The 17,127-nt window shown below is 40.6% G+C and overlaps 1 protein-coding gene across 1 annotated transcript in view; it reads right to left on the reverse strand.

The window, feature by feature from the left end:
• Window positions 1-13,411: 13,411 nt before the first annotated feature.
• ZNF236 (zinc finger protein 236) overlaps window positions 13,412-17,127 on the reverse strand; it is a 531,902-nt gene continuing 528,186 nt past the window's right edge. The window contains 1 exon segment of the mRNA XM_029590848.1: window positions 13,412-15,794. Within this exon segment, the coding sequence (XP_029446708.1) occupies window positions 15,655-15,794 (140 nt within the window). The 3' untranslated portion in view covers window positions 13,412-15,654.

A 17,127-nucleotide genomic window follows, 5' to 3' on the forward strand; every position in this document is an offset into this window, starting at 1 on the left:
GGGAACCATGCTCATTTTTTTAAAATCTACCCCATAGTGCACAATGCACAGATTAAAGAAATTTGGTCTGAATTGGAAACCACCATTGCTAACACAGTTAATGCTTCACTTAGTGTGCATCATTTATTAAAGAAAGCCAATTTAGATCCACTTGACAGTTTTAGTTATCTACTGATGTCCTCACTTCCTTTTCTGGCCAATATAATGGAGACAATAACAGTGAAAGAATTTTCAACATTGCAAGAATTGCAAGAGTATGTTGATGACAACTTCTTGGATGATTCTCAGTTTGGCTTTCACTCTTCTCACAGTATAGAAAACTTATTGTTATCTAATTTTGACACTATTTGATGTGATTTTGACTCAAAACGCAAGTGTGTTGCGATAAAGTTCTGAAAATTCAAAAGCAGTTAAAGCAATTTTTAATCAAAATTGGTCAAATCATTTAAAACAGCAGACATGTAAGTTCAAAACAAGTTTCACAAGCCCACTGTAATCCAAAAGTGAATCCCTTTCCCCAAAGGTGGGTCCCCCGACATGGTGTGTTTCACAGGAAGATGCATCAGGAGGGACAAGAAATCTGAATGTATATAAATCTGTGGAAATAAAAGGCAAATTAAAACAGTTGGCAGACCAAAAGGGGCTATAGAAAATAGCTGGAAACAAACTAACACATTTACAAAAATAACATACCTTTTTGTGTCAAAAATGTCAAACACTGTACATAACTATAGAGGAAATACACACAATGGGGAGATTTAAAGTGAAAAGAGCCAAAAAGGATGTCAAAGAAAACAACCAATCAAAACGCAGCTCTGTAAAATATGGTCAATCAGAGAGCAAGGCAAGGAAGGTGGTTAGAAAAAAAAGCAGATCACTCAATTTCTTTATTCAGATCATGGGGCTGAAGGGTTCATAAATCAAAAATCCATGATTGAATGATGTTTCTCCAGCCAATGAGAAACCAGTGATGCCTCACTCTTTGAGTGTCCTAAGCAAGACATGGACTCACCTTTGGATTACAATGTGCTTAAACTTTTTTCAAACTTACTTGTCTGTTGCTTTGAATGATTTGAACAACTTTGATTAAAAATTCCTTTGATTACTGCTTTGAATTTTCAGATTTTTTTTCATTTATCACATCACACTGTTGCATTTTATGCTACATTTACATGTGCTTTGCCTCTTCTCCACTTTGCCTTGGGTGGTTTCGACGTCTCAACATTTCTTCAGTTTTCAACACTCTTAAGCATTCTATATGGCTAGGCAGTCTTGTAGCACTGAGCATTTCTTCCTCTGTGCTGGCCTAGTTCTCTTCCTTCTTGTATAATACATTTCAGTTATCCTTAAAAGATGCAAGCTCTGATTTGTTTCCTCTTCTCCCTGACAAATGACAAGGTCTCTCTATTTTGGCAATGCTATTCAACATCTATATATTTCCTCTGTGCCAAGTACTTGGTAATCTGAATGTTACTTATACATTATCAGCTGGATTTTAAATGAGCCACGCGCGTGGCCGGGCGCTGCGCGTATTTTTTTAAAAAGGGCCCAGACACGCGCACAAGTGCTGGGCCCTGACAAATGGGTGGGCTGGGATGTGGGGAATGGGGGCGGACAGGGCAGGCCGGGACAGCGCCAATCCTCACTGTCCCGGAGTCTCACTCGCCGGCTGGCTGCCGGTGTGTGCAAGTTACTTCAGGTCGGGCCCTGAAGTAACTCAAAGGTAAAAAAAAAAAAAAAAAAGGGGGATTTAGAGGGTGGGGAGGAGAGGGGAAGGGGGAAGGAAGGTTAGGGTAGGGGGTAGGAAAGTTCCCTCCCAGTCCGCTCATAAATCATAAATTGGAGTGGACTGGCAGGGGAACTGGGGGAGCCCCCGATCTCGCTGTGCAAATTTAGCTAAATTTTACCCCCCCCCCCCCTTGCGCGGATTATAAAAGCCGGCGTGTATTTCCAGTTGTCTAGTTTTCATTAAGAAGTGGCTGAGGGGCAATAAGATTGCATAGGAAGGTCAATATTCAGTAGGCCATTTAGTGGACAAGTTACCTGACTGTTAGATGGATAACTTGTCCCATATATTCAATGGGATACATGTCCCGCTGAATATACTTGTGTAAAAGTATCCGGCTACATGTATATTCCTAGCCGGTTAGGTATTCAAGTTATCCGGCCTTGAGTGACTGGATAACTTTCTACTTATCTCTGGATATCTTTAAAAGATATCTAGGTAAGTAGCATTTTATCAGCATTAAAAAAAAAAAAAAGCAGCCTGCTGCTCCCATCCTTATCAGTAAATTGCCCTGTCTCGCCCAGTGCTCCTCAAATACATTGGACCATTTTACCTCCTCTCTGCCCCCCTTTCCCCGTTTTCACTGTTAACATTTCTATTACGCCCCCTGGACTTTGGACACACCCCCCCCCCAGTGTAAAGCTATTTGTTAATCCCCCCCTAACAAACCCAGATCCACCCCCCCTCCGGAATCCCCATCCCATCCTATCCCTGGTGACAAAAATCATCCCTGCCGGGAGTAAAGGTCTCTCTCTCCCACTCCCGGCAGCTCCAGCACTGTATCTAGTAGGTGAGTGCTGGAAGTGTAAACTGAGATATCCAGATAAGTAGCAAGTTATCCGGCCACACAAGGCCAATATATCATATTCGGCTAGGTTAGCCTGATAAGTCAGCCCCTTCCCAGAATGCACCTGAATTGCCTCATTTTTATCCAGTTAAATAATTTAGCTGGATAAGTGGCTAAATATGATTTAGACCGATAATTTTTTAGTAATCTATGGTATGAATATGTACCCCTGAATGTTTAAAAAACCCAATATTCTAATTTTATCTCATATGCCTGTTGCTGTTAGTGCATCGTGTTTTTTGTTTGATGGTTTGTCAATTCTCATTAGCTACCAAACATGGAATCTTGGTATTTTGCTTGATTCTGCACTTACTTTACATCCTCAATCTGTGGTTCCAAATACCTTCTTCAAATTAACAGGGTCATTCATCAAACAGCATTATTGCATTAATGCACGTGATAATGCGTTAATACCATTACACATGCGATAATGCTAGAGCTCGATGCAAATGCAAATTTTGGGAAGGAGGTGGGATTAGGGAGGAGTTTGGGAAGGATTTATGAGAATGAGGGGCAATATCACACAGTATGATAGCATAACGTATGCTATCACACAGTTTTAATGCTGGAAATAACTACACCTTTTTCCCTGGTGTTAAAGAGGTGCGATATGACCGAAATGGTCGTAACGCAATTCGCGATAAATTTTTCGAATTACATTTTGGCTATTTCTGGGCTTCAGAGGGAGGAGAGAGAGTGTGCCTCTGGGGAGGCCCTCATAGCGTGCAACTATTTATATGCTTACAAAAGGGGAATCTAATAGCTCGAGGTGAGGTGGTGGTGGTTTAGGGGCCAGTTTTTCATGTAGAGTGAGATGTATGAACAGCACATTACACCTCGGTGAAGATCATCATTTGGAGTGAGGAAAGACTTACAAAGATGAAATTTTGTATTATGTTATCTAGGCCTGGTTTGTCCATCAAGCTAGGGTGAGAGAACACAGTAGAAATGTCATATTTGTGAGACTTTCCTCACTCCAAATGATGTCAAATCCTCAACAAGGTGTACTGTGCTGTTCGTACGTCTCACTCTGCATGGAAAATTGTCCCCTAAACCACCAACACCTCACCTCGAGCTGTTGAATGCCCCTTCTATAGAGATATAAATACTTGACTACTATGGGGGCCTTATAGATAGTGTCTCTCTCTATATGAGATGCGAAATAGAAATTATTGCAGGGTGCAAAAGGTTTACTGCATCTTGTGATACTACCGATGCAAAGTGGTATGTTATCGAGTACTGCGGTAATTCTAAATTTTCCATAAACATGTCCCTTTTTCTTAGCATGGGCATTATCCATGCGTTATTATCACATTTTGATGAATCTAGGGGTAAGTCTTTAATGCTCTTTGAAGCCATTTCTTTTGGCCTATGACTTCCATACCATCCAAGTTCTGATTTTGTCAGCCCTCGATTACCTTATTTTTGGGTCTCCAATTCACAGTTATGGCAGTACAATTGAATTTCCTTTCTATTAGACCAAATCACTCCAATTTTGATCAGGCTACCTGGATCTCAGTGAACCAGAGTCTGATTCAACATCTTAACCCTGATTTTTAAGGCAGTAAATGATCTGGCCCCATACTATTTTAACTTTCTAGATATTCCTTCCTTTAAGCAGGTTCACTTGGGCGAATCTCATGAGAGAATATTTGGAGTAGCCTGTCCATTGTTATGGAATGATCTTCCTGAGTTTATTAAGTTGAGTCTGATCTACTTCAGTTTAGGACATTTTTAAAGACCTATCTTTTCTCATTTGACTTTGCCAAACTACCTTAGCTAGGCTTTTTACTTATTCTGAGTTATTATACCTGAGCTGTTGATTAACACTGTTTTTTTCCCAGGCTTTACTCAGTGCTTCGGGTCTAGGTGGTTCAGTGATGACTGGTTGTGATCTATCCTTTCCAGACATGCAGTTTAGTGCCTTTGGTTGTTAATGTTTGTATTTTATTTATTTTTTTGTCATTTTGTGTTATGAAGCTTGTTTTCCAAAGGGCCTTGATAGGTTTGATTCATTGTTTGGTTGTCATCTATCTTGTATAGACATGCAAATTAGCTTTTTTGGCTGTTAAGGTGGTATATATGTTTTATTTTATTTTACTCCTTGCTTTAATCTAGGTTTTTTTTTGTATTTCCTTTTTTTTTTTTTTTTTTAATCGTGGATGTAATATTGTAATCCACTAAGATTTGTGGATTAGTGGGCTATAATTTTCTTAAATTAAGTAGGAAAAAGTGGGTTTATCAATTTGTAATTCAAGAGTTTGTACGTTATTGGCTTAGCAGGTCAAAAATGCATAGAAAGAAATCTGTCTGTGAAGTTCATTTTTTTACTGATAGCATCTCACTGGAGTCACAAACATGTCATAAATAAATATAATTTGCATCTCATACAGAGTCAGAGAAAAGTAAGTGTTTTCTACAAAGTATTTTGCATATGCAGCAGGGAGCTCACAAAATTATTGAACCAACTACTTCTCAGTTCCCATATAACAGAAAAATAACTCCTGGAAGGTTGGAGGGAGAGATATGATACTACACAAATGAGAATCTATATGATAAATAGTTTCTCTTTTGGGGATAAGGATCTTTGATGAATCTATATATATATAGATCTTACAAGCTAACCCCTAGATTTATCAAAATGCTATAAATATAGCAGAAATAGTGCCCGTGCTAAAAAAAAAAGGGGTGTGGCTAGGCTAATTACCTGGTTCCCACATCACATAGGCAATTTCTTCAAGGTGCAATAAATTTATCACACCTCTGCTATTTTTTGCTTCAAATGCTGTTAATGTTTGTAATTATATTTGTCATTTGGGGGGGGGGGGGGAGGAAGATTTGACAACAAATCATCCGCTATGACTACAAATCTTTAGTGATGTCTACTTTACTATGAATACCTCAATGTTTCTACACCGCTCCCAACTTCCAAAACCCACCCCCGATTCAAAGTACCCCTCTACAAGGGTACATATATATATAGCGTGTCAGACTGATTCTACACAGAGACATTCTCTCTCTCTCTCTCTTCCCCCCGCCATGCGCTAAAAATATTTTTTAAACAACATAGAACAGAGAGGAAAAAATACATTACTGTTGTCAAAATATTCAACTATTATTTTTATCCGAGGACAACGATATCAGAATAGAGTACCTTTTATTTAATCCACTGTCTTTCACCCGCAATGGACCCCAAACAGTATCATCAGTCTCAGCACTATATTTCAATCTTTTATCGTTGCCTCATAAATATTTTCCAACTTATTATCCAATTATTTTTTTACATCCACAATACCCCAACATTTTTTTAATTATAATTTTATATGTTAAAAAACAAATTCTTAGCTCCCATTGTAGTGTTCACAAAATGCCCAACATGGACCATGTTTCGGCCAGCACAGACTTCATCAGGGGACAGATTACGTTTTTTTTTTTTTTTACAAATCTGATGCCTTCAGAAACTGTTCCCTCATCCAAGGGAAAAAATGTTTTCATTCTTGTAGACACCCAAGCAGGTTAATGGCGCCATGATGTTTTTTCCTTTCTGTTCTACGTTGTTTGATTTATTAGTGAGAGGAGTTGCTTCTGTGTTGTGATTTTATATCTAAAAATATTTTTGCCATAATGCAAGACTATCACAAGCACAATGCACCAAAAGATAGGTGTTATTTCTGGCGCTAAATCATGCATTGCTGCATCGCATGCTAATGACCTTCATTTCTATTAACTCTACCCAAACTTCTCCCATTGGAATACTTAATGTGGAATTTCGTTACGCATTTGCATTGCATTATTTATCTTGTGCGTTAGGGCATTAATGCGCGCGTTAAGGGCCTATTGCGAAATGATAAATGACTGTAAAAACTGTAGTTAAGACAAAAGGGGAACATAAGAACATGCCCTATTAGGTCAGACCAAGGGTCCATCAAGCCCAGCAACCTGTCTCCAACAGTAGTCAATCTAGGCCATAAGAACCTGGTAAGTACCCAAAAACTAAGTCTATCCCATATTACTGTTGCTAGTAATAGCAGTTGCTATTTTCTAAGACAACTTAATTAATAGCAGGTAATGGACTTCTCCTCCAAGAACTTATCCAATCCTTTTTTAAACCCAGCTACACTAAATGCACTAACCACATCCCCTGGCAACAAATTCCAGAGTTTAATTGTGCATTGAGTGAAAAAGAACTTTCTCCGAATAGTTTTAAATGTGCTACATGCTAACTTCATGGAGTGCCCCCTAGTCCTTCTATTATCCGAAAGAGTAAATAACCAATTCACATTTACCCATTCTAGACCTCTATCATATTCCCCCTCAGCTATTTCTTCTCCAAGCTGAACAGTCCTAACCTTTTTAGCCTTTCCTCATAGGGGTGCTGTTCCATCCCCTTTATCATTTTGTTGCCCTTCTCTGTACCCTCTCCATCACAACTATATCTTTTTTGAGATGCAGAGACCAGAACTGTACACAGTATTCAAGGTGCGGCATGGAGCGATACAGAGGCATTATGACATTTTCCATTTTATTCACCATTCCCTTTCTAATACTTCCCAACATTCTGTTTGCTTTTTTGACTGCAGCAGCACACTGAATAGACAATTTCAATGTGTTATCCACTATGAAGCACAATCCAGTGGGAACACTGAGAGGAGAGGATCACCTTGCTGGTGGCTGAAAGGAATTAGTAAGTTTTTGCTTGGGAAATTTTCTTTTTTAAAAGTATTGGGACGAAGTTAACTATTTGGGAATATTATTTAGTGTGTTTGTGCTTTTAATAGTCAGTAAGGCAGGGAATAAACTGAAGTTAGACGGTTTGTATTTTTAAATTGTCAGTCAGTAAGGCAGCTAACATAGTAGTTAGTGTGTTTATTTTTAATAGTCTGTAAGACAGCTAATAAGCAGAAGTTAGAGTGTTTGTATATTAAAAAAAATAAAAGTAGCCAGAAGCTAGAAATAAGCTAGGAGCAGTGTATATCTAAGTAAAAAGGTTGAAAAGTTCAGCACTCACCTTGGAAAGGTGTTAAGGTAGTGTGATTTGGTTTGATTAGGTACCAACATTTGTTAATCAAGAGAGCAGTGAGTCACACTGGCTGACTAACTGAAGATAGACTGTTTGTATTTCCCAAACCTCCCACCCCTTGCCCACCCACCCTAGCTCATCCTTTAATTTATAGGAATGTGCCATTTTCACAAAAAACAAAAAACAAAAAACCAAAAACAACCCCCCCCCCCCCACCTTATTGAGAGTTTGATCATTCCCCTGCAGGCCTCTACTAGACATATAGGGCCTGATTTTAAAAGCCCTGCGCACATAAATCCGGCTGGATTTATGCGCGCAGGGCACTCGCGCGCCGGCGTGCGCACAGCCCCGGGATGCGCATAAGACCCGGGGCTTCGTAAAAGGGGCGGGAGAGGGGCGTGTCTGGGGTTTGGGGCGGGACCGGGGTCATGGTGCCAGCCCAGGGCGTGGGCGAGGCTTCCGGACCAGCCCCCTGGTCGGGTGATGGCGCGCCAGCAGCCTGCTGGCGCGCGCAGATTTACGCCTGCTTTCAGCAGGCGTAAATCTGCCAAGAAAGGTAGGGGGGGTTTAGATAGGGCCGGAGGGGGGGGGGGGTGGGTTAGATAGGGGAAAGGAGGTGAAGGTGAGGGGGGTGGAAACAAAGTTCCCGCCAAGGCCGCTCCGATTTCGGAGCGGCCTCAGAGGGAACAGGTGGCGCGCGCAATTTGCACAAATGTGCACCCCCTTGCGCGCGCCGACCCCGGATTTTATAAGATACGTGCGGCTACACGCGTATCTTACAAAATCCAGCGTACTTTTGTTCGCGCCTAGTGCGCGAACGAAAGTACTTGTTTGCGTAAATTTATAAAATCTACCCCATAGTGAATTCATTAATACATTTAAAGGACATTAATTAGACACATTCCTACTCCCATAGCAACCTAAAACTTAACTAGGAACTGAACAAATTTGAGATGAAGGCAGCAGTCCAGAAGCAAGAGGGGAGCTTCCCAGTCTTTTGCATAGAGTGTCACTTGTATGATTTTTTTACCCACCGGTGAGAAATTGTACATGTGCATGTAATGCAAAGAGCTCCTGTCTCTCAGAGAAAGAGTCCGATCTCTGGAGGCTAGAGTGGCAGACCTGGAGGAGCTGAGGCAGAGAGATGTATATAGATGATACCTTCAGGGACATAGTAGCCATGTCCCAACTTCAGACTGGCAGTCCTGGTGCTGCCTTGGAGGACGGTCTCATGATCGGAGAGCACCAACCTGGTGCAGCAGAAAAGGATCCTTTAGCAAGGACCTGCTCTCCAGGTGATGCATTGTCCTTTCGCACCAAGGATTTTTCCCCAAGCCCTATTGCCTGGAGGGAAGGGTTAGGTCGGCCGGCATAGTTGGTAATTCGATTATTAGGAATGTAGCCAGCTGGGTGGCTGGTGGGCATGAGGATCGCCTGGTAACATGCCTACCTAGTGCGAAGGTGGAAGACCTCACGCGTCACCTAGATAGGCTCCAGGGAAGGAGCCGGCGGTCATGGTGCATGTGGGCACCAATGACATAGGAAAATGTGGGAGGGAGGTTCTGGAAGCCAAATTACGGCTCTTAGGTAGAAAGCTTAAATCCAGAACCTCCAGGGTAGCATTTTCTGAAATGCTTCCTTTTCCACGTACAGGTCCCCAGAAGCAGGCAGAGCTACAGAATCTCAATGCGTGGATGAAACAATGGTGCAAGAAACATAGAGGTGATGGCAGAGGACGACCAAACGGCCCATCCAGTATGCCCAGCAAGCTTTCACACCTAAATGTTTTCATACTTATCTGTTACTCTGACCGCTGAAGTCAGGGCCCTTATTGGTAACTTTTTGGTTCCAATTAAGGAGCGGCATGGGACTCAAACACTCGTCTCCTTGCAAGGAAGAGGGATTCAGTTTTGTAAGGAACTGGGGAATCTTTTAGGGAAGGGGGGAGTTTCTTCCGAAGGGATGGGCTCCACCTTAACCAGGGTGGAACCAGACTGCTGGCGCTAACCTTTAAAAAGGAGACAGAGCAGCTTTTAAACTAGAACAAAGGGGAAAGCCAACAGTCACTCAGCAATGCATGGCTCGGAGGAAGGTATCTTCAAAGGATACTAATGATGCATTAGAATTAGGGAATCCAGACAGTGAGGTTCCAATAATAAGAAAAGTAGTCCAAGTGCCTGTAACTAAAAACTCACCTGAGCTAAACTCTAACTTATCACTATCAATTAAAAAGCAGAATGAAAATACAAACAAAAAACAAACTTTGAAATCTTTGTATGCTAATGCCAGAAGTCTAAGAAGTAAGATGGGAGAATTAGAATGTATAGCAGTGAATGATGACAGACTTAATTGGCATCTCAGAGACATGGTGGAAGGAGGATAACCAATGGGACAGTGTTATACCGGGTACAAATTATATCGCAATGACAGAAAAGAGCACCTGGGAGACGGTGTGGCGTTTTATGTCCAGGATGGCATAGAGCCCATCCTGGACATAAAACATCCTGCATGAGACTAAATGCACAATCAAATCTTTATGGGTAGAAATCCCTTGTGTGCTGGGGAAGACTATAGTGCTAGGAGTATACTACCGTCCACCTGGTCAAGATGATGAGACAAACAGTGAAATGCTAAGTGAAATTAGGGAAGCTAACCAAATTGGTAGTACGGTAATAATGGGAGATTTCAATTACCCCAGTATTAACTGGGTAAATGTATTATCAGGACATGCTAGAGAAATAAAGTTCCTGGATGGAATAAATGACAGCTTTATGGAGAAATTGGTTCAGGAACAGACAAGAGAGGGAGCAATTTTAGATCTAATTCTCAGTGGAGCACAGAATTTGGTGAGAGAGGTAACGTGGTGGGGCCGCTTGGCAGTAGTGATTATAATATGATCAAATTTGAATTAACGACTGGAAGGGGGACAGTAAGCAAATCCACGGCTCTCGTGCTAAACTTTCAAAAGGGAAACTTTGATAAAATGAGAAAAATAGTTAGAGAAAACTGAAAGGAACAGCTACAAAAGTAAAAAGTGTGCAAGAGGTGTGGTCATTGTTAAAAAATACCATCCTAGAAGCACAATCCAGATGTATTCCACACATTAAGAAAGGTGGAAAGCAGGCAAAACGATTACCGGCATGATTAAAAGGGGAGGTGAAAGAAGCTATTTTAGCCAAAAGATCTTCATTCAAAAATTGGAAGAAGGATCCAACAGAGGAAAATAGGAAAATGCATAAATGTTGGCAAGTTAAATGTAAGACATTGATAAGACAAGCTAAGAGAGAATTTGAAAAGAAGTTGGCCATAGAGGCAAAAACTCACAGTAAAAGTTTTTTTAAATATATCCGAAGCAGAAAGCCTGTGAGGGAGTCAGTTGGACCGTTAGATGATCGAGGGGTAAAAGGGGCACTTAGAGAAGATAAGGCCATTGCGGAAAGATTAAATGATTTCTTTTCTTCGGTGTTTACCGAAGAGGATGTTGGGGAGGTACCTGTACTGGAGAAGGTTTTCACGGGTAATGATTCAGATGGACTGAACCAAATCACAGTGAACCTAGAAGATGTGGTAGACCTGATTGATAAACTGAAGAGTAGTAAATCACCTGGACCGGATGGTATACATTCCAGAGTTCTGAAGGATCTAAAAAATGAAATTTCAGACCTATTAGTAAAAATTTGTAACCTATCATTAAAATCATCCATTGTACCTAAAGACTGGAGGATAGCTAATATAACCCCCATATTTAAAAAGGACTCCAGGGGAGATCCGGGAAATTACAGACCGGTTAACCTGACTTCAGTGCAGAGAGAAATTAACGCCTACCTTTGGGTAGGCGCTACTTTCTGAAAGTAAAATGTGCGGCTTGGCTGCACATTTTACTTTTTGTATCGTGCAGGAATAACTAATAGGTCCATCAACATGCATTTGCATGTTGCGGGCACTATTAGTTTGGGGGGGGGGGGGGGTTTAGACGCGCGTTTTCGATGTGCTATTACCCCTTACTGAATAAGGGGTAAAGCTAGCGCTTCGAAAATGCGCATCCAAACGCGGGTTAACAATGCGCTCTGTTGGAGCGCACTGTACTGTATCGGCCTGTGTGATGTGATATTTAAGGGAGAATGCTTTGGAGCTATTGCAAATCTTCTCATTAAAGGACTGATTTAAAGAACTGTCAATGGTATTTAGTGTATTTGCTCTTCCTTCCATGTCTTTTTGTGGTATAACTAAGGAAAAGACATTGTTTGAAACCAAAAATAAGATGAAAGCTCTATTCTGAGGTCATTCTTCTTTTGGTCATTTTTCCCTCCATAATCCTTAATCTTTGATCCTCTTTCCTAGGAAATTGTAGTGAATGGCCGTTGATATATGATGATTACTGACCAAATGCATATGGTTATATATAAACACACACAAAAATATACTTTCAGGTAAATTTTAAAAGCGTTGCTCATGCAAAAATGCCTACAAATGCCTGCATGTGGGCCAGAAGCAAGCAAGATAGATTTTAAAAAGCCAAAAAATATGTGCATATGTAACCGTGCATGTGTGAGGAATAAGGGGGTGGAAAGGGGTAGGGCATGAGTATTCTGGGGCGGGGCCAAGACTTATGCATATCTCTTTATTTTAAAACCAAAAACCACAGCATACATATGCGACATGTCTGCATAACTTTACTGCTGCTCCTGATGAGGAGTTTTAGGGCTTATAGAACAAGGTGAGGAGTCCGAGTCAACTGGGTGGTGTGCAGGATGAAGCCCCAGAGGGGTCTGAAAGACCTCAATATTAACTGGACGAACTGGTGGATTAATTGGAATAGTTTAGTTTAGTTTATTAAAATGCCTTTATCGCCTTCTGCATATGCTCTAAGCAATTAACAAATCACATACATAATAATTTAAAAAAAATAAAATTAAACAAAATTAACAAACCATATTACAGCAAATGGAAAACTGTAAATGTGCCTTGCATGAGCATGTTTTAAAATCCACTGACATATGTGTGCAAAAACCGACAAAGTCCTAATGGAAGACACATACATGCTAGTTGTGTTTGAGTAACCTCTTCAAGTTAGGAGCGTATATGCAGTTGGTCTATTTTATAAAATATCGGCCCTATTTTAAAAGTGTTATGCATGTGACCGGGCCTTGTGCGTCACGTGCATTTTATAATGGGCCTAGCAACGAGCATAACCATTACACACAGAATTGCCAGGCTGGGGGTGTGGTCTGGGCAGGCCAGGACAGCATTTGCCGGCAGGAGCGTGGAGTTTACTTCTGCTCCCGAGGAGCAATAAGTATTAAAATAAAAAAAGTTAGGGGTTAGGTAGCGTTAGGTTAGGGCTCGGAGAGGAGAGGGGAAAAGGTAGGAAGGCTAGGATTAGGGAAGTTCCCTCCCTAGTCCACTCCTTAATTGGAGCAGACTGGGAGGGAACTGGCGACGCATGCATGTTATAAAATCGGCACCTCCATGTGCATGCGCTGGAAACGCATGCGCTCCTTTTAAAATCAACTCCTATGTCCGCAAATGCAGACACCATTAACATTTCCAGCATATCTTTACTCACGTGCCAATATGCACTTGTATTGGTGCATGTGGGCTCATTTTAATACTACCCTCATTGGGGCAATTTTCAGCAAGATTCTTTTATAGTTAACTCTTTGGATACCTGGGCAAATCCCTTTGAAAACTGTCTTCCACATATACAGTATCAATACATATTTTTCAATTTAAAAAAAACAACAACCCATAAAGAAGGCAGTTTGTAAAAGAAAATATTTAACACAGTTTGTCTTAAATAATTCACATAACAAAACTATTACTTTCATGTCACAAGCTATGTTTCTTATGTACAAGTGCCAAAAGTTAACAAAAGAATCATAATATGCCGTAAGGAAACCACAGTGTAATGTCTTCCTTAACAGAATATAAAACAGTCTTATCTATATGGCAAAAATGGTAATATATACAATGAAACAAACTTATTTGTAACAAAAAAACAAAGCAATCATTTTAAAGAAACAAATTAAAACTATAAAGGTAGATTTTAAAAGGGCTGTGCGTGCGCATCCATAAAGGCATGTTATCACACCGCGCACAGGGCTCAGTCTGATACTCTATATGTGGACCATTGTAAGGGGGCACTTTGATTCGGGGTGAGTTTTCGGGAGGTGGGTTGTGGTTAGAGGGGGAGTTACAGACACATTCAGAGGTCAGTTTTACAATGGATACCTCTGAATGTGCCTGTAACACCCCCCTAACCACAACCCACCTCCCAAAAACTGAGCCCTATAAAGAGTCTCTCTCTCTTTCTCTCCCTGTGATGTTCACCAGACTCCTGTGCCTAATAAGGAGTAGCAGCAAAGTGGCGCGCTTATGTTACACATGCCAGCCGAGGTACGTGTGTCAGTGCTTGCTCTGCCTTCGGAACAACCATGCCTTGCCTCTTTTCTGGGCTCGCATACATCGATGAATGTGCACTTTTCCCGGCTATTTTAAATTTGTGTGGCTCCCTCTTGGGCCACTTATGCGTGCAAATGGCTGTTTTTGCGCGCGCAAGGCTTTTAAAATCTACCTTATGCTGTATATTACAATAAAACAAATCCAATGCTAATATTAGTGTTCACAAAAATCTGAGCACTTAATGAACTATGTCTGATATTATTTACAAAATGTATGGGCTGGCTATATACTGGAATATATATTTATACATATCTATATATCTACACAGATTATAAATTAATGCAAAAAAAAGTGAGCAGGGTAAGGTGTTAATCTTTGGAATGTCTTATTTTAAACTCCTGTGTTTTCTTATGAATGTTATATACTTAGAAGTGGCACTTTTCAGGGTAGCTTTTCTTTAGTAGCAATTTTAAGACATTTTGGACCAATGTACGGAGATGTAAGAGCAACCATAAACGTGAAGATGTTTCCTAACTGTAACTGAGAAGATTGCACCCACACTGGAGTTAGATCATCCCCTAAATGCCATCAAGTGCACATTCTTATGTTACAGTCACACCTTTTCAATACATGTAAGGGTACAAGAAACACTGTACTGGTGACTAGTCTTCTAATACTCATGTGTATTTAATATAGTTTCTCATATGAATGCTCTTTTTCATTAATTGACAAATCAGTTACTCAAAGTACATGAATTAAACAAAATCTGAGTTCACCTACTTTCTTAAATGTATAGAATGACTTGTGCTATCCAGTTACTTCATACGTTCAAATGTAGCTGTGCAGCAAATATAGCACTGATGCTAGTCAAGACAGTAGAATCTTCACTAACACTTGATACTCTTTGTAAATGATCTCTTCCTGGCTGAGTCTGCTACCTTGCACATCAAAGGAGGGAAACTGACAATTAACTATTTTACTAACTAGTTTTTAGAGATGGTCCAGCACCTCTCAACAGCTATGCAGAATAGCTCAGCAGTCATGAATATATACATTTATATTAACAAGCACCTGTCCAAAAATGTACCATAAGAAAATAAAAAGAACTTTACCATATCTGTGTGCAATGCAACTTTTTTTTTTTTTTTTATCAATTACTATACATACATATTTTGGAAATGTACATTTTATCATACACTTTAACTACAAATGTTTTTCTTAAAAGAATAAGCTACCAAATTGTAATCTTCTTTACTATTACAAGGGAGTCATACTACAATGATTCCAAAATCCAAATAGTTTCTACATTCCGATAAACTGGTTATACCGCAGGTAAGAAGAAACCTGCCTAAGTTACCTGAGCTGTTTTTGTGTAGACACATTTGCACAGATTAGTTCATACTTTTTTGCAACTGATATTTATAAACCTAGAAAATATTTGAATAGTCTCTTTAAATAGTTAAAAAATATACACACTACTTTTATTATCACTGCTGCATGATGCTTCAATTGCAAAATCCAAAATGTGGTCTTTTTCAGAAGAAATGTATGGACAGAAGTTTGGTTCTAGAAGAAGTCTCTGTTTTAACCATTAAGAATTTATCGGAAAACATTTGTTATGCCACACTGCCATTCACTTGAAGGTTCTTGGACCACCTCTTCCAAGTCAAGTGCACGGCTGATGTCCTCGCCTTCTTCATCTTCTCCTTCTGGAGGCAGTGCAACTTCTTGTATAATATCTGACAGAGTGCAGGAAGAAGATGGTATCATTAAGGACACAATGAAATAATGAGAACACCTACGAGCTTTGTAGTCACAAAACATAGAATATGATAAAGACTGCAAGACACATCTAATCTGGTAATTTTTCCTACCTTCAATACTGCAGATTGTAAAAACATAAGAATTGTCATACTGGGTCAGACAGAGGCACCATCAAGCCCAGAATCCCTAACAGTGGCAAAACAAGGTCACAAGTAGCTGGCAGGATCCCAAATAGTAGATATATCCTATGCTGCTAACAGCCAGGGATAAGTAGTGGCTTTCTCCAAGTCTATCTGGTTAATAAGAGTTTATGGACTTCTCCTCCAGAAACCTGTCCAAACACTTTTTAAACCCAGCTACACTAATTGCCTTTACTATATCCTCCAGCAATGAATTGCAAGCTTAATTGTTTGTCGAGTTAAATAATTTTCTCCCACTTGTTTTAAATGTGCTACATACTAACTTCATGGAGTGTTCCATAGTTTTTGAATTCTTTGAAAGAGTCAATAACAGATTTAAATTTACCCGTTCTATTCCATTCATGATTTTATAGGCTTCTATCATATCCTTCTTCAGCCGTTTCTTAACCAGGTTCAACAGCCTTAAGGGGTAGATTTTAATATGTGCGCATATCCATATGTGCGCACTTCCCGGCAGGCAAACATGGACCCGCCAATTTTATAACATGCGCGCGCAAGGGGGGGGGGGGACTTTTACAAACTCTGTGCGGCAACACAATCCAGGCTTCCCCAGTTCCCTCCCAGTCCACTCCAATTAAGGAGCGGACTGGGAGGGAACTTTCTTAACCCCCTGCCTAACCTTCCTTTCCCTTCCCTTCCCCTCACCTCCCCATCCCCTAACCTACTTGGCCGGAAATTTTTTTATATTTTATTACTTGCTGCTCCTCTGGAGCAGAAGTAATTTATGTGTGCCGGCAGCTGGCCGGCGTGTGCTTCCTGGGGACAGCAGCTAATGGCCGTTATCCTGGCCGGCCTCCTTCCCACCCCGCTCCGATCACACCCCCCGGCCCTCCCCCTTTTCAGGGCCTGGCACTTATTTGCGAACTGGGGTTTACGTGTGTAGCCGGGCCAATTTGAAAATTTGCCCAGCACACTATGGCCCAGGATTTACGTACGCAGGGGTTTTAAAATCCGCCCTTAATCTCTTTAGCCTTTTCGCATAGGGGAGTCATTCCATCCCTTTTATCACTTTGGTTGCCCTTCTACCTTTTCCAGCTCAGCTATACTGTAGGTACAGTTTCACCATGGAGCGATAGAGTATTATGACATTCTCTATTCCTTTCCTAAT

The sequence above is a fragment of the Rhinatrema bivittatum genome, chromosome 2, assembly GCF_901001135.1.
Source record: "Rhinatrema bivittatum chromosome 2, aRhiBiv1.1, whole genome shotgun sequence".
Classification (NCBI taxonomy): Eukaryota; Metazoa; Chordata; class Amphibia; order Gymnophiona; family Rhinatrematidae; genus Rhinatrema; species Rhinatrema bivittatum.